The sequence below is a fragment of the Pezoporus flaviventris genome, unplaced genomic scaffold (genome assembly GCF_033815535.1).
Source record: "Pezoporus flaviventris isolate CSIRO_AGI_PZ_B2104156 unplaced genomic scaffold, CSIRO_AGI_Pfla_v1 ptg000029l, whole genome shotgun sequence".
NCBI classification, from domain to species: Eukaryota; Metazoa; Chordata; class Aves; order Psittaciformes; family Psittacidae; genus Pezoporus; species Pezoporus flaviventris.
Window position 1 is genome coordinate 9,681,795 of NW_026892577.1, and position 22,749 is coordinate 9,704,543.

Sequence of the window (22,749 nt, forward strand, 5' to 3'; positions counted from 1 at the left end):
AAGGAACATCCAATCTGTTGGCTTTTTTCCAAAGCAGGGCTAATGTGCTGTGCTAGGTGCACTTGCACAGAGTGATATATTTGAGGAAGAGCGTCAGCTAAGTCAGGCAGACTTCATTCCTTGCAGCATCTCTGTGTGTGTATGTGACCCAGTTCTGCATCTTCAGTCAAGATGTGAATCTGTCCACTCCAATCCCACACTGCAAATCCAGCCTGTGATAGTCTGGCAGGAGGAAACTGATCTCACACTTCTCCTTGTGCACCGTATTTTTGAAGTCACTGCTTAAACCAAAATGTTTTGGACTTCTGCCTGAGACTACTGGAAAGAAGAGAAGATAGGAGACATTTTTCTGCACCGCTTCATTTTTCTGCTGACATGTGGTCCTTAGATGTATAGGAACCCTGTCATCTTCTGGGTGGCCCATATGCTGGGGTGGGAGGAAGACTGGATAAGAGAGGGAAGAATTGTATGTGTGTTGTGTGGGTTGTTTGTTTTGCTCCTTGGCTTTTAAGCTGAAGTGAGGGGACAGGGTACAGGATTAGGGAAAGGAATGTGTTTGTTCTCTTTGCCGTTCCCAGTTCAGTGTCAATGCTGCACAAAGCCCCGTGTCGGGGGAGAGGGCAGGGAGGCTGGATGGGCAGGGAAGGACTGCAAGTATGAGGTGTGGCTTGAGCACAGCTATGGCAGAACAGCACACACCCTTGTGAATGTCTCAGCCTTCAGCTGAGCACCAAGAAAACACTTGGTACCTTGGGGGATGTAGTGGCATTTCTCGTGCTTTTAGGAGTTGTGTATTCTCCATCTGCTCTTCTTCTGCCTTCCTCCTCTGTCTGTTAGTGACAGATGGTATTACCACTGCCTGCGTGGGTTTTCCTCTTGCACAGAGAACTGTGTGGTGATGGATTTTGATTTTGGCATGTTAGATAAGGCAGGTGAGAAATGCACTTGGGCACTGGAGTGGAGGATGATGATCCTCAGCCGTTGCAGGAATCTCTGCACAGCACAGACGGGTCTGGCTGAGAGGAGCATACCTCTTACCTGTGTGTCTTAGATAACTTAGTCTCAGGCTAGTGAGCACCTGAAACCTTAATGTCTCTTGTGAGAAGGAAACCTAGATGGCAAAGTGTGTGTCCTCGGGTTGAGAGCACTCACCCTCTAAAATAGCACTCCTGAAGTGGCTCCAGCTTTGTGCATGATTTTATAGTTGTCACACTCTGGCTGTGCCTGGGCTGTGTGACAAGCAAAATCCTCTCCAGTCTGCTCTGGATGGAGTGGCTTATCTAACCAGAGACGGCTGGAAACATTACTTATAAAGGTGTACAGCAGGAGTTGTGTATGCGTCGATTGGCCAGCTCAATCCGCTGCCAATTAAAACAGGCTGCCTGGACATGCCGATCCTGTAGTACGCTCTCTGTGCTTGGCAGCATGATTTCTTCACAGTTGGAATTTGACTCTAGCTCTTTCTTTTCTTTGAGCTGTGCATGAATCCTAGTGTGCCTATGTACCTGTGACTTTCCAAGTGTAATGGCTGGGGCTTCTCTGTCCTTGGCAGCGCCAGAGGCACTTTTTTTCCTTTGGAGGGGTGATGCTCTAAGTTTGTACAGCTGTAGATGTGGATTAGCGTTCAGATATTCTAGGCACTTCCCAGCAAAACTGGGAACTGCTACAATATTGTATGTGCAGGGGCTGTACCACAGTGATCATGTGGGAAGCAGTCCTTGCTTGCCATGTGGAAAGAGTTAATGTGTGCTATGGCTGCCAGAACAAAAGCTAAACAATCCTGGATACTTCTGGGTCTGTGAATAGGATTAGGATGGTCTTTTGCAGGAGTAAACAGAGTAGGAAACTGGGACTAACTTTTCTTTACATTAGTACTTTTAGAAGGGATGAAGGACTGTATGAGGCTGTGGAAATGCAGCTGTTGAGCATGTCACTGTGCAGTTTGTCAGGCATACGATCCTCTTTCCTCACTGCCCCATCCTGACTCAGGAAAGGGCTCTCTGGTTGTGGATTTCTCCCTGCAGGAGTGAGTTATCCAGATGATGAATTTCTGAGGCATGCTCGAGTCACGTGAAAGCCAGATGTGAACATTTTCCAAGCAGTGTGTGTGGGTCTAGCGTACGCCAGGCTACGTGGCAAGTGGAAGTGGTCTGAGATTGGTCTGCAGCCTTGTGCTGGGGAGGCAAGGAGTCCTGGCAGCCCCCAGAGCAGCCTCATTTGCCAAGGAGAGGAAGGTCCTCGTTGGGATCCTCACTGTGGCTCAGCACATCTGCCCCCACCTCCTGCATAAATGCAGCGCCTCTTCCTGAGCACAGGTCTTGCACAGGCTGTTCATGATGGGCTGGATGTGGTGAATAGGACTAAAATTAAAGCCCTTATTTAATGGCTGCTGCTAATCCTCTTACTCCTGCACTTTAGCTGGATTTGCATGTTTGATAATCTACTACTCAAATGTTTTTTTCAAGATGTAGCCCTTCAGGATGCCATCTCTTGAACAGATGGCATGGGGAGTGGAGGTGTTCTGCATCAAGTATATGGAAGAGGAGATAGATACATCTGCAAGGATGAGAGGTTTACTTTAAAACACAGTCTCCTGGGGGGGGGGGGGGGGGCAGGAAATGAATATATCTGTTTTCCTTCGAGAACTACCTTAAAACACTTGCTTTAAATATGATGCATCGGCATCCTACAGACATTAAGAGCAAGGAAAGCTTATTTAAGCTACTCTGGTTGGGAGCAGCGGTGGCTGCTACTTTCCCAGCAATTTCAATAGCAAATAAACCTGTTGTTGTGGTACCTAAGAAGTGTAGTGACTGACCAGGCCTGCACTGGGCACAAATGTTGTTATTGTTTTGATCTCTCTGGAGCCTGGAGGGAGAAACATCAATGGCTCGGTTCAACAGCGTGCCTTGAGCAGTAATGCTTGAAATAGATCAAAACACTCACAACCTTTCTGTGCCATCCTCCCATTTCTCTGGCTATCTGTTTTTCTCTGCCTAATTGAATGAATTAATTGTGTGAGCCAGGAAAGTGTGAAAATGGTTCCAGTTCAGATAAATGCTCATCTGCATTTTCACTTTTTCTAAGCTTTTTTTACATCCACACTGTAGAGCTACATGCACACTCTGTATCAGAGTAATTCTCTGATAGAAGCTTTTCTGTTCATGGGGGAGGTGAGCAACACCAAGTATTTCCCTCTCTTTTCCCTAGTCCAGGACTATTGCCTTCCCATTTAACCGAAGTGCCAATCCCCAGATGAATGGGAAGGAGCTAGAGGAGAGTAACCTCGAGACACGCTGACAAAGGATGGTCAGTGGCTCTGGGGTTGAAGGCTTTGGAAATGGTTCACAGGGATATGGGGAAACACTGACCATGGTGCTCTCTGTGCATGGGAGCAGAAACAGGCCTCACAGTTTTGGAGTTCTTCATGGATCTTCCTGCTTTTGAGTGCATGGTTTGCCATCCTCACCTTGTCAGGGGGAAGAGGTTGCTCCTCTGCTTGTCTGAAGAGAGCAGAAGGGAAGTGATAAGGGGAGAACTGGAGACAAAATCCCAGGAGGAATCTCTGGAGGAGTCAGAAGAAGGATTGAGTAGACTGAGCCTGGCCCCTGGGGGTTCTTTATCTTCTCTAAGCAGTAAGGTGTCTCCCCTGAGCACCTAGGGCAACAACATGGCACTTCATTTATAGCAGCTTTTTGGCAGGCTTGGCCTTCAAAATCTAGACTGAAATAAAGGCTTAATTTCTATTTTCTGTTCTGCCATATGTGACAAACATTAGTGACCAAGGCTCTAGGCCAGTTCTAAGAAATTAATACTTCTGAGGAACAGCTTAGTCAGCCTGCTCTTGCTGACTTATCAAATAACACTGTTGGGATGAGAACACCACCATTCTTCTCTTAATGCCTTTTATTTGAGCAGTGTTGAGTAAAAGCAGTATTTACTTCCCCCAGCTCCAGCCAGTTACTGGACCACAAGTTCTCTGGGGTGGAACACTGACCTCCCAGGAAGCCAGTATAGTTTCAGTCTAAGGTTGTACTGCTTAGTCTCTTTCCACCCTTCCAATAAAGACAGGAAGGGTTTATGTCTGGGAAATGAATCTGCAAAATGCTCAGCTGCACTCACCACTGTGGTCCTTGAATAACTGAGCCACTACTACCTCCTCATGGACAGGACTAATGACCTAGAGAACTGATCACTGTTGGAAAGGGGCAGTCTCTTTCAGATATTAGCATTTCATCATGGCCACCTGTTCTTATCATCCTTTTCTCAGTATTTTAAGGTGCACCTTAATAGCTGCTGGGGGAATTTCAGTATTTCCAAGTGATGTTTAAGACAGGGCTTTATAAGAACCAAAGTGTTTGATTGGTTAAATGGACCTAGGACTGTTTTCTTCTGTGAAAGGCAACTTCCATAGGACAGGTCATGCCTGTATAGTTGAACTGCTTTTACCATCCAAAGCAAGGTAGCCACATCCAGATCACTTGTGGGGACTTGTCTTTGGCCCATATTAACTTCTCTGCTATGCACAGAAATCATTTGTGGCAAGGGCTACATGGCCAGAATGACAACCACGCTAAGACTCATAAGCAGTATGATCCAACTCTGGGTAATTACTAGAGGAGTATTGTCGTGAAATATGTAGTTTAGCAGGCTAGACAGCTATACAGACACTAGGTATAAAAAAAGTTTATTATAAAGGACCCCGATAGCCCCTGTTAGGTGCAAGCTCTGAATGTTTAGGAAGGTGTTCCTTTTGGCCTTTACAGCAGTAATACATAATGGACTCAACACTGAGCTGAGCATTTTAAGCACTGTTACTGACAAAAAGAAACCTGCATCAGCAGCTACTGCTAAAATGCCTATGGAGGAGTTTCTCTGCACCTGCTGGGCCAGGGACCCAGCTGGAAGTGCCGTACTGATGTGAACCATGAATGCGGCATCTCCTGGATTTCGGTAGCCCTGTGCTCATGTATTGACTCCGGACTGACTCTAGGTTTTGTAGCTTTTCCTTGAAGCTCGCTTTTGTTCTGACTGCACACAAGACAAATAGTCTGCTGCTAAAATGAGATGAATGGAGCTGTATTGCCAGCGTAAAGTGTTAGTCCCCAGCAGTCTGGCGCCTATCCTCTTGCCAGTGGTGGGAGGAGCAGCAAAACAACCGCTTTCACTGGCAGCAGAAAAGATTCTGGTGAAATCTAAAATACTCCATTTCATGTGTTTCTATCACCACAGCAACCAGCTTAATTATGTCTTTAAAGCCTTTCCACCCCCCCCAACATCTTCCTTTGCTTCCCCACCTGAGGAGCCCATCTGGGGTTGCCCACCTCTGTGGTGGCAGCTGGGATGGGATGGGGCTCAGTGGCCGTTTCTAGCAACACGCCTGCTCTGTTGCTATTTCTGTGCAGCGCGGCTCCAAAGGGAGCCTCCTCTGTGCTCTTCACAACCGCCTCAGCCCTGCGGCTTAGCTGGAATTTATGGACCTGTGTTTCTTTTGAGCTTTTAAAAATAATTCTGATCAGAGGGGTTTGTTCTGGCTCCAGCTGAAGCTGACAGCAAGGGCTGTAGAGGCTGGTGTTAGGAGCAGAACTGGGATGCTGTTGCCTTAGGAGTGGCTTTCTTTGAGCAGGCAACTTTAATTTCCCTTCCAAATACTGAGATTTACCCACCCACCTCCAAGTCATCTGAGACCAGCTGGTGCTTGGCCATGCTGCAACAGGGGAGAGGAGAGGCAGGAAGCGAGGGTTTGTTCATTTACCATTACCAATCCCATTGGAAACCAGCTCCAAGCCCCATGCAGAATTCCAGTAAAACTCTGTCCTAAAGGGGAAGCCAGGGGCTGTTCAAAGCTTGTGTTCAGTTGGCTCGGGCACAGTGTGCTTCTGGGGCCTTTGACCTCCTCCCCGTACCCTGGCTCCCTTCGCGGCTCTTCATTTGAGCTCCCTGTGAAGTGGAATCCATCACTAATGTATGATATTTTTATTATTTGTAGGGGGGACTCTTAGAAGCTGGTAGCAATTAGAGCTGAAACGTCTTGGAATAAAGAAAAAAATCCCCAAGAAGGAAGTTTAATGCTAAGCAGATGTGCAGGAGCAGCTGAAATATGCTAGCTGTCTTCTGCTTCAGAAGCAACCTCATCCACATAGAGCTGCTGTCAGGCTGGGGCAGCTGAGAAGTGCTGCTGCTTTTATGCTGCTTCTTGGGCTGGGGAGCCCATGCTGGGGACCTGTGGGATTGTTTACCAATTGATCCTTAGATTGACCTTTTATTGTGGTTTAGACCAATGGTTTTTGGCAAGGAAAAAAATACTTTGTTTAAAAATTAATTTTAAAAAAGGCTAGTATCTAACAATTGGTTTTTATGGTGAGCTTGATTCCTTGAGAACTCACACAGGGCATTTGTAGATATGGCTACTGTGGATCTAAGTTTAAACTCACTCTATTCTTGGCCATACAAGATGCAGGGTAGCCCCACGCTTGTGTTAAGCACAGTTCATTGTCTCTGTCTTTAACTGTTGGCTGTTTCAGCCTTTTGTTGCCAGCTTGGATTGGGGCAAACTGTTTGAAATCTTCCCAATTGCTCCTGCAGTACATCCTCTGCTTTATTTATCACTGCCGTGTTCGGGTGGTTCTGTCTGGAAAAAGATCTGACTGCTGACTGAAGTCCATAATCCTGTTCCTGAAGGCAGTGGAAGTCTATTCAAAAGCCAGTAGACAAGTTGCTGACAACAACTCCTTCACACCCTTTCCAGTGTGTGCCCTGAGTCTGTAATAGAAACATGCTGTATGTTCCCTCTATCAGCTAAAGCACAAGTTACTCTGCCAGATGATTTCCTGTTGCACTCTACCAATGCAAAGCTTTTTCTTTTAGTCTTAAATGGTTATCCAAAGTAAATTAATGTGATTTACCACAGTGCATTTTGTACTATATTGTGACAGTGCAGTGCATGGGCTTGGGACTTAGGTGGTTGGAAGATTTCAGGTTTTTCCCTGAGTAGGCATTGCTGGGGGATTTACTGAAAAGTAAACGAAATACTGAATCCATCTGAATTACAGTTTTGCTCTAACACAGTAAAAATTGCGTGTCTGATTTAAAGAAAGGATTTCAAAACCTCACCATTCCCATTGAGCTGAGGAAATGCAGTAATGTGTTTCTTGGACCTCTGGTTTCCAGTGGGAAGGTTTGAAAGCTGTTTCTTATGCTTTGTATCATGCTAGCAATTTCTGTTACGTACGTACTAGGAATCTGTTACTGATTTTTGGCTGACTTGACGAAATTCTGCAAGTCAAAAGACAATAGCAAGTCTAGCAGAGGAGGCCACCAATACAGCTTTCCCCTCTCTCTAGGTGATTGAAGGGTGCATCTTCTGTGCTGTTAAATTGGTGGGTCCAGAACTGGGTTCCCCATTGCAGATGAGTTTTTAAATTGTTTTGGTTTTTTTTTGTCACAATGCAGGAAGTTCTTAGCCTATCCTTGTCTCTTCTCCCAGGCAATGTGAAAGTAACAGCTACCCTTCTGCACCCTCATTCCAAGAAGAGGAGTGTTTGCGGTTTTCATTTAGAAAGGGGGCAAACCTGCTAAATTGTGAAACATGCTTCCAGTGTATTGAAACAAAAAAACCCAAACCCAAGCACTCAACGTTTGAAAATTATTCCCAGAATCCCAACCCAAGTATTTGCACCTCATTTCATGGAGGGGGAGGGAAATCTTTTGACCTTCTTGGTAGCAACTCTGTTAGCTTTCTCCTTAATTGGGTTTCTGTGCCGTATTCATTGGCTAAAAGAAAGTGGTATTTCTAGTGATGCTTTGAATGTACCTTTATTGGAGCTTTGTACTTTTTTCCATGGAGCATTGCTTGTCTATTGTTGTTTTCCTTAATGCTATTCCAGGGTATAACAAAACACTTGTAGAAACTTGCATGTGTTTACTAAGCTCAATCTCTGTGAATTGCCTGTTGGTCTTTTGGGGATTGCTAACAGCTGCAAAGCTAAATACTTTTGCAGGTCTGAGGCTTAATAAGTCAAACTGTCTCTTGATATGCATTTCCTGTCCTACTGGGAATTAGCTCAGAGTATATCTTATTCTGAGATCTCAAAATTGGATCACTAAAGATCAGTTTCATAAGTCCTGCATTAAATTAAAACAAAAATTAACTGGATAGTTGTTAGGACTTGACCTTTAAGTGAGTCCCCATTATGCCAACACCACTCTTAAGAAAAACTTAATGTTCCTTTCAAAGCTGTCTTAGACTAACTTTCAGACTTTCTGATATGACTGTTTTCTTGTTTCTCTAATTACTTTCTCTTTTCATATCTGCCCTCTTCTTGGATTCCAAGTTTGGATGTCCAGTTTGTCTGAGACTCCAAAAAAGAGTGTCACTCCAGGTAATTTCTTGTCTTGGTGTTCTGCATGCCATTAAAAAGAGAAGCCTGTAGTTCAAACTGTGTGTGGTTTTGGAGTTGTTTTGAATGTGGGTTTCTGACAGTGGATATCCAGGATCTGTTGTCTACCTTGTTGTCTACCTATATATTGTTTTTCACAATGCATGATTTCTGATAAGTAAGAGCTTTGCTTTTCTGACTGCTGCCTCACCATGGTGTTGCTGGTAGCAGGGGTAGTTTGTTGTGTTGCATCTTTCTTGCCCAACTCAAAGCCACAATCCAAAGCCTCTTGTGTGGGTTGACTCTGCACAAATACTTGCACAGCTGCTCGCTCACTATCCCATGTGGGATGGAGGATAGAAGAACCGCAAAAGTGAGAAATTTTGTGAATAAAGATAAAGGACAGAAATATAACTATGTGCTGCTTGTTCTTCTGAGATGCTGTTTTGCTTTTCCGCAGTAAGTATGAAGGGGGTTATATAGAAAACATATGACTGAGGAAGATGCTAAATTTTCACAGGAGCTTCAGATTCCTTGTCACAAGATGTTGGAAAGGAGGAGGGAGCAGGGAAACAGCTTCTAAGTGACATCAGGTTCTGGTAATAGTAGTCCAATACAAGGAGGAAACTAAGCCTTATAGTATAAGAAATCAGGACTTCTCCTGAGTAACCAGTGGATTTCTTCTGCAAACATTTTTCACCTGATGTGGAGTACCAGGAAAGAGGTCTTGTCTTCCTTCAGACATAGGAAAACTGATCATGAGCCATAGACCTTGTGTCTGTAAAGGATGCTGGCCTGGTCATGCAGTTGGTTAAGGCCACATGTAGGTCTCGAGGCAAAGAAAGTTATAAACACTCCTGCTGCTTTCAATGCCTGCTTTGGTAAATATTCAAGTTCATGCCCTGCTCAAAATATGTGAACAAAATCCCACCAACTTCGGTGGCCGAGTGCTTGCTTGTCTGAGATTTTTAATAAGCAAGACTGCTGTGATTTCAGAAATGTTGTCCTTGACAGATTTGATTATATCCCTGGGGGGAAGTTCTGCCTGATCTTAGCAGAGTAGGTTTAATTTCAGGGTGGTAGTAGGGTATAAAAGTGCAGAAATATGTGAAGTATTTAGTCACAGGAGCCTGGTGGTTGATAGGTCACCAGGGAGTTCAGGCAGAGAAACAGAACGAGACTGAGCAGAGGTGAGGAGGAGACAGAAGAGGTGGTATCACTTGGGAAGAATGACAAGAAGCCCTCAGATTACCTGGCTGGGGGAACCCTTCTGCTGACTGCTTTTGGCTAAATGCATGTTGCTAGTTTGGCTTCAAAAACAGTCTGTGTATGATTATGGGGCAAATGCAAGTGATTAATTGCATTGCATGGTGCTCAAGAAGGTGAGTGTTGATACACAGTCCTGCTCAGAGGTCTTCCAGTATATCTGGCAGATACTTAGCCCCCTCCATGCTGCTCCAGTTCACATGGCCTTTTGTTCTACTTAGCATCTAAATTAATCCCCAGTTTCCAACAGGGCTACTCTTCAGTCCAGACCTGCCATGGGCTATATCCTAATGTGGCAGGCTAATGGAGCAGACCTAAATCTGAAAATGATCTTTACCTGCATAGCACATATCTGTGTCCAAGGCTGGGGGTTAGGGACTAAAACAGAAGCCATCTTTCCTGAGCCCCATTTGAGGGCGTATACCTGCTCCATGAAGTGGAGACTCTAGCTAAGGATTAAAAATGGTTTAATAACGTACTTTGGAAAAAGACGGGTGCCATGCAGCCAGATCCTGAGAGGTGCTGTAGTGGGGCACTAATTTGGGGCACTCCAATTACCATTAAGTTCCTTGGCTAGCCTGCTTTGTGCCACGTGGAGTAACGTGAATTCATAGCACTGCTGAGCAGGACTAGAGCAAATGCCAGCATATGTAGGTGACTTCATCCTAGTGGAAGAGCGTGTCTAGCAGCTGTGTGAAAATCTCCAAGCAGTTTAACAGATTTGTGTGCAAAATACTTAAGTATTCTTAACTGTTGCTACCTGTAACCTACTTGGTTGGAATCACTGCTCAGAGAGCCAGCTTTCCAAGAAGGAGTGGAAAGAAGACTCCACTTTGTTTTTTTTTCTTTTCACCCTCTCATTTTTCTTGGCTCCGTCTTAAAACCCAGCAGATCAAAAATGAAATTTAAAAAAATCCTGGGTTTAACAAGCTCCTTGGCAAAGGTCAGCACTAAATTTATCCATTTGTCAGGATTTATTTGGAAATGCTGCCGAGGACTGCAAAGAAGGAAGAACTGAACTGGAGCACTCACTTGAGAGAGCGCCTGCCATTTACCATGGGCCAAGCTCGTTCCTGACACATTCCCCCACAGGGGTTGTGTTTTGCTGCTGGTTTTAGCTGTGTGTCAGACACATACTCCAGTGCTGGAAGCCACAGTCTACCCTAAAGATGCCATTTGTCCCATCTCTTGAAAGCTTATCCAGGTCTTCTTTCTTAGAAGTCCTAGAAAATAATGTGTGTGCCTTATGTTGGGGAATGAATCCAGACATCAGGTTAATTTTCGGCTTCTGTGATTTTGGGTCATATTCCCTTCTTAGTGGCAACTCATGCTGTTGGCTTGTAGTAGCAATCCAGGGGACCAGGAGGGAGTTAATGCAGCTCATGGAGTTCCCATCTGTGCCAGATTTCTGCATGTGTAGCCAGAAAGATAACAAGAAAGATTTTAGATACTCTGCAAGGAAGCCACTGCCCTATGTACTGAAAGTCTTGCAGAGCACATGAGTGCTGTGGAGTTAAGAAAGTGTACGTATAGATGCTCAGTTATGGAGAAACTTCTTGTACATTAATCGTGGCTGCTGACCTCATGTGAGAGAGTTTGCACATGACCTGGCCGTCTCTGGGTGCTTGGTGCTCAACCTTGGTTTATTCTCAGGCATTCTTTTGGATTTGGACAAGGTTTTAGGCCAAACTTCTCTGGCTTTGTGCGTTCTGAATTACTAAAGCTGTTGGATTCCAACTGACAAATGCCTTTCTGCTTTTAGTCCCATCTTGGCCTAACTGCGGGATGTCACCTGCTTTGAAACTCTTTTTCTGAAAGCATAACAGAATTGCTTTGCTCTTCACAAAGGAGCTACCTGGCTGAGCTCAGGAGAGAGCTGCAGAAATGATACTGTGTTAACCCATTTGATAGGCTTATCCAATATGTATATCATCAGTAATGAAGCAAAGGGATTTTTGCCAGTGCTGTTTTATTGCTAAGACCTGGAGACTGGACTGGACTTACTCCCCTTTCCTGTTGCCACAAGACGTGAGTTGCCTTTTACCACTAAGAATAACTGACGTGCAATTACAGTCTGCCTTTTGGGAAATGGGAAAGGGGCTGAGGAGTGACAGGCTGCGGTGCAGGGCTAACCAGGAGATGAATCAAAGGCCTGATTGTTTAGGGCACATTAAGAACAAAACCCAGAACAAGGAATAAACAAAAATAGGAGACAAAAAGCCCCCATTGAATAGAAGAGAGATCTTGGGCTTAGAAACCTTGTTTTGGTCTAAATCTATATTGTTCCCAGGGAGATTTGTAGGAGGTTTCATCAGTCTCATCCCACTGCTTACTCTAGGAACTGGTTATTTTAGGAACTGCTTTTTACAGACCCATGTAAGATTGCGAGTTCTTGTGTAATCTCGTGTGCTTTATGTGGTAAAGCCTGTTCTTTATCTTGTGTGCAGTAGACACTTAACCCAGTTTTTAGGCAAACCTAAGCTCTCTGTCTTAAAGTACTTGGGGATAGATCACTGGTGGAAGGCTCAAAGTATGCAGTTGTAATATGTTTATTTAGCACAGCGACATGGTCCTTCTGATAAGAAAGAAAAGGGGTAATGTCTTAAGGGGAAGAAAATCCCTGTGTTTAGAGCTGGGCATATGATAGTTGTGAGGGGATAGACTGATTTGAGGATTTTAAGTAGGCTTGCTGCTGCTATTCTGGGTATTTTCTTCCTTCCACAAAAGGAGTTTTCCAGAGATAAGTAAAGGCTTACCCTTCAAGAATTGGCTTTAACAAGAAACCACAGCTCTAGAGCCAAGCTACCACAGTTACTCCTCCCTATGAGCAGAAAAGTGCAACGCGCCGACTTTATTGTATGGAAAGCTGCGACACTGGGGGCTGCCTTCTGCCAGACAGCCCTGTGTGCAGACCTTGCACGTGTCCTCAGCCGTTGTGCCCAGGTCAGTGGGGCTGGACTACCTGCCAGCTGGTTGTTCAGCCATGAGTCATCCTCATGGCGTTCGCTGACCGTTTCTGTGGTTTTGGCTGCTTCTGCAAAGCTTCCACTGACCAGCCCAGTACTAATTCATTTAGTCAGAATCTGTAAACACTCGATTGATAATCATAAAAGGGCTATATAAAAGCCTGTGTGCTGTATGGATTAAAAGAGCAGACATGTTTATAGCCTGATAACAACAGAGTACTCTGGCAAAGATCAGGAGTTTCAGATTTCCATATCCAGATGATTTTATTTTTGGAGTCCGGTTGGTGGTTTTAATTTTTGGCTATTGCAAAACCATCATAGGTCTTAGCTGTTGCAACATAGGAGGAGGAGGAGGAAGACGTTGCTTGGAACGGGCACTCCGCTGTCTTGTTTAGGAGGCTTTCACAGTAGTTGCTGGTCTCTGAGTACAGCGGGAGGAATGATGCTTCCTCCTCACTGCCTGGTGAGGGGGATAGGGTGCAACTGTGTCACTTAATAGTGCCAGCTGTGAGGAGCATGGACAAGCTCCGATGACATTCCTGCCCAGCCCTGGGAAGGGAACCGCTGAGGTGAGGAGCGGGAGGATTATAAAGTGGAGCCCTATGGAGAGGAGGAGGGGTATCCTCAAGACTTTAACCAGGAAACGGACTCGAGGCAAAAAGAAATGGAGAGGCAAGCAAACTCTTATTTCAGCAGCAATCTCTCATGTGCTCTGCTCTGGGGAGGGCTCGCAAGTTGGAGCTAAACCAAAACACTAATTCTGCTTTTTTGGGGGATAGGAAGGGGAACTTTACCTGGCACATCAGCCTTACCCTATCCTCTGCTCTCTGCTTCTCCTTCCTGGGCTGAAGAGGCTTTTTGAAAGAGGGATTGTAATGTCAGGGTCATTGCAGTGTGCATGTGAGCTTGCTGGGGAACTCGTGCCACTCTGCATCCCTCTTCTCTGGCATGCCTCACACTGAGCAGCCTGTTGCGCTTCAGTACGATGCTGTGTCCTGTGTTACAGCTTGACCTGAACTAATTGGCAGGGATGTGGCAGCACCCACGGCAGTGGGTACAACTGCTCTCTCTCTGGTGTTGCCTGTCTTGTTCTATTGTATCCCCTTTGGGGGGAAAAAACCCACATCCTAACCTAACATATTGGCAATGTTGTGGGCATCCTGAGTGCCATTGAGGAATAATTCATTTAAAAATGCTTGTGGAGGTTGGGATGCTGAAGACAGTTGAAGTATATTCCCCTACTGACTGTTCCTGAAGGGAATACAGGAACAACCTAAACCAGGCTACCCAGAAAATGTTTAAGGCTTTTGATTACTGGGAGGAGCTGTTTCTCGGTCTTCTTTCCTCCATCCCTTCCTCCTTTCTCTCTTCCTTTATAGTTACTGAAGTCTTCCCCACCCTGCAGTGGCTCATCCTGGGCAAGCATCACTCCGGGAGCCACAGGGACCCCATCCCTCTGAAGGGAGATACTCTCTAAGCGTGATATGCTGCAGCCTATAAATGAACAAGTTTGACTTTGATTACTTCCTGGAGCAAAGAATGTATTTCTACTTTCTCTTGTCTTAATAGGAACCCTGTAACACTTACAAAAGCTTCTGTTAAAACAGTTTCTTAATTGTGCATGTTGCACCAGCCAGTGTAGTGACAAAGAAATTCTCCTGCAATGAGTACCTTATCCAAGACAGGACAGAGTAAATGGCATTGTAAAGTTCTGCTGGGGTTTGGATATGTGAGTGCAGCTATAACCTATCTTGCCAGACTGTTGTAAACCCACTTTTTATGGAGCCAGAGTTGTGGAGGTGGATTGGAAGTGCTGCTTCTCCAGGTTTCCTGGCAAGGGTGCTTCCCTGGCACATGGTCCCTGGCTCAGCCTTGGTGACTGACAGTGGGGTGTTTGCCAGCCTGCTTGGTCCTCTCCTTGTTCCCAGCAGGGACATGTGCATCACGTGAGCACTGACTGCTCCTGCTACCGAGCCAGTGTTGTGTTTTGGTGATTTTTTTTTTTTTCCCTTATTCCCATGAAAATTATGTAGGAGATTAGAGGAAAGAAGACATTTGGGGTGTCTATTTCGCAAGTAGCTTCCTTCATTTCCCCTGCTCCCTTTTGCCTTTCCACACAATGAATTTTCTGCATAAACATAAAGCCATGATGGTTTTTTGTTTCTGATTAGGGAACTAGTATTTATATTAAGACTAGAACGAAGTTGGGGTTGTAGGTGTTAATTGCATAAATAGGCTGAACGAAGATGATAATGCTGCTCCATTACGGACTGGAGACGGAATTGTGTAGGAAGCAGTGTGAAACAGGGAAAAGCATCGCATTACACTCTGGGTAACCTAGTTAGCAGTGGCTTAAACCGGAACACACAATTCAGGTTGATTCATCATGAACAGAAATACGACACTTATTTGGAATGAACAGCTATGGTGAAAATTTTCATTATAAATTTCCATGTTGTCAGTTCATGGTCGTCTCCCCCTATTCCCACTGCTGGCTGTGGATCAGCTATCTATAGAAATCTCTTAAACACAAACTTCTAGAGGAGATGACTCCTCTTTAAAGAAAATTAACCTATGTAACCTGAGGAGAGTCAGAGGCACGCTTAGGGAGCAAGGATGTCATCTAATTTTCAGGATTTCTTAAATCTGGTCCAAAGGGAGGCATTGTGATAGCGTTTCCTTTCAGGAAATGGTTCGATTAATTGCTTTTTGTTCTAGGATTTTCATTTCACAGGATGCTGTTTTAATGGCTGATGAATTCTTTACCTCTCTCTTGGCAGGGATGCTAATTATTTGTCTGTAGAATCACTTTGCATTTTTAGCCCCAATACATATGAACATGCTGCGTTTGGAAGTACAGTGCTGAGTATCCTGTGCTTGACGGTCAGTCTCCTGACTTGTCTGGTGGACAGTTTCAGACCATGCTGCTTCCTTCCCGTCTCTTGTAGCCAATTTCTCATCAGAGATTCAGGAGACCTGGAGTCTGCTCCTGGCTCTGCCCCCATCACGTGAAATGGGACTTTCAGCAAGTCGCACATCTGCTTCTGTCTCCCCTTTCCACCTTAATCTAGAGAGACAGGAACTGCCTCTTAGTATTTAAAATGTATAATAATGCTCTTGGCCCAAATTACGCTGCCTTAATGCCCATTGCTGTAATTCAGGAAACCCGTAAAATAATTTTGCATTAAGGCATGTTGGCTCTTAGACAGAAGTTGTCAGTGCTTTTTGCTCTGGTCTGACACTTTGAAGAGTGCATAAATGAGGGCAAATTAAGAAACCCTGATGTCTTAAAGGTTTTCATGACTTCTCAAGGCAGTTTCCAGGCAGAGCACAGTGGGTGCTTAGGAGTGCAGAGGCCCCTGTCTGCACTATTTATGTTGCATCAGAGAGCTGAGATGCAGCTCATACCGCGAGCAGCAGTGCAAGGAGGTCTCCCTCGTTGTCTGGCACGGTGGCGTGCCTGCCTTGCAGCTCCATCCCGAAATGCACGATTTCAGTTTGAGAGTGGAAAAGTCAAATAAAAAACAAACCCAAGAAGAAATTCCAGGAGTGTGGGGAAAGGGAGAATGGGTTTTTTTTGGACCGTTTTTCACCCGTTTGTGTGAGAGCCCATTCCCATTCATAAATGGCTCTGACACTCGAAAGCCTTTCATACAAAGAGAAACCAAACAACTGGAGAGGCTGGCTCCAAAGGCTCCAAAAATGAGCGATGGAGAGGGGGAAGCCGTAGTGTGCTGTGCCCCTGTCCCGCTCGGGGCGGCTCTGCCATGGGGAATGCGGAACTGCAGAGCTGGTGGGGGGCAGGCGGGGGGTGGCTGTGTTTGAGCAAGGATCTGGAGCTATAACTCTCTTTTTTTCTTCTTCTGTTTCAAGTAAACACTCTTCCCCGCCCTCCCCTCTCTCCCTCCACCCCACCTCCCTCTCCTTCAGTCCTGCTCATGTGTTTCTATTTAAGGGCTGCAGTGCAGACGAATATGATTGGCATCTACAGCCCCCTCTTGACTTGCAGCTCAAGCCTTTAGAGTGGAGAAGGAGCTGAGCCGCCAAGGGGAGAGCTGTTTGTTCTTTGGGTTCACTGGGGGGAATGGCTCAGCTGTGGATTTATGCTGCTTCAGCCCAGAACTTTTCTCTCTGAATGGGAGCAAGGATTGTGGAAACCATGTTGGGAAGAGGTTTATTTTCAGAATCCATCGTGAAACTTTGCAGCTAATTCACTGGTTTTTGGCTCTTTTTTGTTTTTTTGTTTTTTTTTCCGCTCCCCTTTTTTATTTCTTCTTCTCTCCAATGTCCCTCTGTGCTGCTGGGTTGTGGGCCAGAGGAGGCTGTTTCTATATGGCCAGCCATTTGGGGATATGCTGTGAGCCAGGGTTGTTTGCTGATTCGCTTGGCTCTGGTGACAACTTGGCCTGTTGTGAATCGGATGGACGGAGGTCGCTCTCAAGGAACCATGGCTGGAAGCTGGCTTACGGCTTGCTTTTTCCCTTCCCCAGGTGCTGATGCTAGCTCTGAACCCATGATCCTGGAGCAATATGTGGTGGTGTCCAACTATGAGAAACAGGAGAACTCTGAGATCAGCCTCCAGGCTGGAGAGGTCGTGGATGTCATAGAGAAAAATGAAAGCGGTAAGACACGTTTTCTGCTTTTCACTCATCCAATGGTCCGGGTTTTTTTGCATGTGTTCCTCTTCTTTCGGTTTCCTCATCACTACTTGTGGCTGTACGTTAGCTCCATCTGGTTCGGTTACTATGTCTGGCTGCGGACGCTGAAGTTTCTCAATGTTGATTTGGGCTGGGGGCCAAATGTTGCCTTCTACTGTAAGAATGTTTCATAGGTTTTGTGCGTTAATTAGCCAGGATACGATAATGGAAAATGAAGGTGAAGGAGAGAAGGATCTGCAGCTAATGAAGCTGATGTATATTACACTGATATAGTTGCCCTCCTGTCTCTTCAAGTCTGTGTCAGCATTTCCATTACTAACTCCCTTTTCAGAGGATTTATAGGATGAGTGTTTAAAAATTACTTGGGATGAAACTTGGCTTGACAGCTTAGCCCCTGGCCCAGAGCTCGGTAGGGAGGGGAGAGAATGTGCGTCGATATATACGTGGCCATGCACAGTTTCAAAACTTGTTGCAGAACTGTTAACTGGAGAATTTTGATGTGAGGAGGCAGAGGCTATCATGTAAAAGCGAGATGAAATCTCTTGTGCCATCCATGGAACAACCAGCTTGCACTTGGAAAATGAGATTTTTTGGCAAGTGTTCGTATAGATGTCTTTTGTGTACTTTAACTCTTGGATGCCCGGTAGTTTTGAGTCAGGCTGAACAAATGTGGGAGGCTGTGTATGTGTGAGTGGCTGGAGTGGGTTAGCAGCTGGTTTGAATAACTGCCTGTCTTCAGCAGCTCCTCCTCCTCCCCTTCAGTGCTTCTTGTGTATTAATGCAAAGCATTTGTCCAGGACTGGTTTCTAGTCCACTTGTGACTTGCATGTCCTCATCCAGAGGACCTGCAGCATTTGGAGATGCTTTAGCAAAGGCTCATGTTGTGGTAGCTCCACATGCAGGGCTCCCATAACTTGCTGGCTCTGGAGGAAGCTGGGCATGCCAGAGCTTGAGGGAACCAGGTCACCCTGATCAGATCCGGCTTCCAAAGCTCTGAGTCTGGTCATCGCTGTGAATAACCGTGCATTGTATTTTTCCCTTTCAATTGAGTGGTGATTTCTCTGCTGTATGAAAGCCTAATGCTTGTTTGGCTCAAAGTGATACAGCCAGTTTGCTGTCCTCTGATTTAGTGTGGTGTCCAAAAGGATAGTGTGTGGAAATGCACTGGCTAGGGTGAACAGAAATGCCTGTTTCCTGGGTACTGACTGTATCACTCATGAAACTGGTAGAGGCCAAAATGCTCATCTGCCCCATTTTAAAGCAACCGTTATGAGTGAAGGGGGAAAAATGTCTTGACTTCTTAAACTGTTTCTGGGCTGCTGGACAAGCATCCTCCCTTCCAAGCCTGAGGGCTCCTCACTGTCAATAGTGGGTATTACTGTTGTCAGAACAGGGCTGGTTATTGTGGCAACTTGTATTCATACCCATGATGTCCCTGTCTTGGATAATGGCTTATGGAGCCAAGGGAATTGGGCTGTTAAATAATGCAAGAAGTGTCTGAATTCTAAATTACAGTGCTTTTGTGTTTTCTTTTAATGTGGCTTCTCTGCCTTGCATAGTTCACATTGTATTGTATTGAGCCACATAGTATGTGGAGATATAAATGGAGAGTGTCAGGGTTTGAATTTAGTGGATCCAGAAATGTGATTCTTCTAAGGAAGCATCCTTCAACTTGGATTACAGTTCTTAAGGCCATATTCTGATTCTTAGCAGCCAGATTTTTTAATGATCATGTAAACAAGAAAGGAAATGTGAAGTCCTGAGATCAATGCTGTGATCTTGCCTACATATATATTTACATATATGTGTGTGTGTATGTATAAAATGAAGATATAGATACATTTTAAAAAAAAACCAAACAAACATAAGTCACAGATTGGTCATGGAGAGAGCATTGTTTGCTTGGATGCTTGTCTAAACTATTCTGGCAGGGAAATCATGTTTAAGTTGTTCCAAGGAGTCCGAACACACTCTTGCTCTATCGTAGGTTAGGGGCACCACAGGGATGACTTTAATACTATGACTTCTTGTCTTCTTCAGCTATTGCTGAACCTATGAAGGGCATGTAATGTAACTAGCGGAAGTTTCTCAAGTGCCAGCTTTCAAAACTCATGGGCTATTGTTTGAATTTGGGTATCCGTCTAGTGAGGCAAGCAAGCCTAGAAAATGTGGTTATAACTTCTAAGAAAATGGGGATGTACTTTTCAAGAAAATAGATTATTGGACTGTGCACACATGTAGTCTTTCATCTGACTGCATGTTTATGTTGGCAAGTGTTGCGAAACTGTTTGTATAAATTAAGCTCATTCTTCTCCTGATGCAGACAGACAAAGGTAATGTAAGGTGTTACATACTTCACCTGCAGCAGGAAGTTTCCTTAGTGAAAGGAAGGAAGTATGTTATCTGCATGGCTGAGAAGTCCCATCAGACTGGACAGTATGTATTGGGTGTGCTGCTAGGCCAATACCTGAAACTTCCTTGTGTGTAAGCATGCATATAGCATATCATATGTCCGATCTGGGTTTTATAACTGTACTTTGAGGTAGTTGGATTTGAAAACCCTTTGAATAGGGTTGCTTGGTAATGCCTAGGGACACTTTAAAAGTTCTTCTGTTCCCTGGAGTGGGGAAAACCTGGACTTGGTTCTGTTGCGTGGCTTTGTAGGGAAAAAAACACCTTCCCCTTACTCATCAAACGGCCCTATGCTTTTCACATGGGGAGCTCAAAACTCATTTCAGAGCAATGGTGCCTGTTTCATGTCCTGCTGGATGTTTTCTTCCAAACAATTCTAGGGCCTGAGCTAGATTTACCATCTCCTCTGATGGTTGCCTCCAAGTTGTGTACCCCCCTGAAAGGAAGTAAGCTGTACTTTCAAAGCCAGTGTATAGGGCAGGAGGAGGGAATTTGGTGTGTGATTTATTCAAGTCCTACTTGGCTGTCTTCAAGCTATGTTAACTTAAGTTTGTTTAGAATTAGTCAGTTACTTTTCCTGTATAGGAGATGGTGTTTAAGATGTCTCGTAGGCAGACATGTGCAAGCCCACTTGGTGGGGCCTTGTCTCATGCTTGGTTTCCTTTAACTAGAAGAGTTGGGTAAGATTATCTTCATTATTGTGCCAATAAAATTAACAACTTGGACATCATTTGGAGCTGAAATTTCTGCTCGGTTTTATGACTTAAAAGCAAGGTAATTGTAGCATGTGTGGTGAATAATTTCTGAAAACCTTCATCTCTTATGAAGCCCATGGGTCACTGTAACCTGGCTTGCTGCACTTGCCAGGAAGCAAACGTTGCTAGACTGAAAGAAATCTGTAGGGTTTCCATACTAAAGAACAAATTATTTAGTAAGTTCTCAGACTTTGGTACTTGGGTTTTGCAGTGAATGCCTATCTTGGCTTAACAAAAATTGTCCTTCAGACCTTAATTCTGGTTCCATGAGCAGAGGACCCACAACGTGTCTGCTGTATCTGGTGGATCTTTCTCTCCTCTGTAGCTGATGAGGAAAATCTGCAGGTAGCAATGGTCACAAATACATCAGGAGAAACCCAGAGGTTTACATTCTCTACAGGTGGTATTTGGGAACAGGTTGCAGTTACAGAGCTCATTTTCCTTGCTAGAAGTGACTGTGATTTGTTTAAAGGCACTGTGTAACCAACCTGCACTCAGCATTTCTGAGCTGTTTCAGAATAACAACATGAGTAGCTGACATTGATTTTGACAAGTTTAGTTGACAAATCTTGTCTGTCAAGTACACAGGCTTCTTTTAAACCTTAACAAAAAATCAAAAATAAAGCCTTGTGGAATGACTTAAAAATGTATTTCTGCTGCAGAAAAGAAATGTTGAGTCTTTAAAGCAGGAATCTGACACAGATTTCTTTAAGGTAGAAGGGGGAGGGATTGGGCCAGAGCAGCTCTCTCTCTGCCAAGTTTTGTGTGGATGTGGCTGGAAATGGTCAAGCTATAAACTGTGGCGGCAGTGTTTGCAATGGAAAACCTGACAGATGGTGAAGTATAAGCGTAGTCCCAAGCACCTCTGCCTCTGCTGCTGCTCTGCTCACAGACAGAACGGGTGCTCTTCCCTTGCAGCCCCTGAGAACCATGTCTGTGGTGGAAACACTGTGGGGACATTTTTTTCAGCTGGGCTGAGCAGGACCATAGCCATTTCCTTTGCAATTACATAACTGCAGACCAATTTCCAATATTATATTACATGGAATACGTAAAACAAAGCTATTATGGCTAGTGCAACTTTATTGGGATCTAAAGGGATCTCTGGCAAGGGAGGCTGCTCTTTGCTTCTTAGCTGGGACGTGGGACATGGTACTGAAGTATTGTGGGAGGTCGCTGCTCATCAGGATGCCCTGGCTTAGGGGCCTTGGGGCTTGCTGGCTGTCCAAGCAGTATGAGGAGACTAGCACGTCCCTGGTGGTATGCTACACCGTTTGGTTTTACTTGTGCTCTTCCCTGGCTGCATTCATGATCTAGAAGGGGGACATAAACAAGCCACAACTTTCTTAAAACTTTGACTCCTGGGGATGCATTGGCTTCCCTACAGCAAACTCCCTCTTCTTAGATTGAGGGCTTTCTGTGTTAGGCTTCTGCCTCTTCATGGGGAACATATAATCCTTATTTGAAGGTGTTGCTTTCCAGGGTTGAGTGAGTGGTTTTACTTTACTTACCTTTGTGGTTAACTACTGCATCTTGGCTAAAGATGCACCCTTAAAGTGTTCCAGGTAGAAATAGAGACACATGGATTTGTTTGCAAATCATGGATCAGTCTTTCATGCCTATAGCCCCCCTGCCACACTTGTTTTTACAAGTAAAACTGAAGATTGGTATCCCTTGTTTAGTGTTGTTGGGGGTTTTCTTTTTAAATTCTGTAAAGAACACTGTTCCTGTCTTACATCTGCTGTCTGCTGCTGTACTACTCTCTCTAGGATGAGTCTTTGTGGTCCCTCCTTTGTACATGGGGAGAGCATGGCATTACATGCAATGCTAGCAAATGCCTCTGAGCATTAGTATTATCTCCATTTAGGTTGGAGAAGACCTGTAAGATCATCAAGTCCAACCATAAACCTTGCACTGCCACTTGCCTCCCTCACTAAACCACATCCCTAAAATACTCATTAAGTATTCCACTCCTGTCTGCAAAAGAAATCTCAATTAAAATAATCAAAATTGCTAAATGACACTGTGAGCAAGCCTCTCTCTTCTGCCCACAACTTTTCTGTGTGTCCTTCTAAGTTACAGTAGGCACTATGGTCTAGCCCAGCCTTGGTTCTGTTCTACTGAAATACTAGTTAAGTTAAAGTAACAGTAAAGTCTTGCAAACGTTGGCCAAAACCCAGTACACTTCTGTTTATTCTAACAGATAAGTGACGCACTAGCATTTTCCTAGGCTTCAAATGTGGATGTAGCTCTACATCAAATTGCAAATGCAGTTACCATGTTTGCTTATGAATTGTCAATAACTTTGCATCCA

General features: G+C 44.7%; 1 protein-coding gene across 5 annotated transcripts in view; it reads left to right on the forward strand.

Annotated features, from left to right (window-relative positions):
* The window catches only part of SH3PXD2A (SH3 and PX domains 2A), a 254,832-nt gene that overhangs the window by 174,313 nt on the left and 57,770 nt on the right, over window positions 1-22,749 (forward strand). For 3 of the 5 annotated variants that reach the window (XM_061458832.1, XM_061458835.1, XM_061458834.1), the window contains one exon: window positions 17,101-17,232. In XM_061458832.1, the coding sequence (XP_061314816.1) occupies window positions 17,101-17,232 (132 nt within the window). Of the gene's footprint in view, window positions 1-8,333; window positions 8,382-17,100; window positions 17,233-22,749 lie in introns of all 5 variants that reach the window. The other 2 variants (XM_061458831.1, XM_061458833.1) reach the window with 1 other exon arrangement.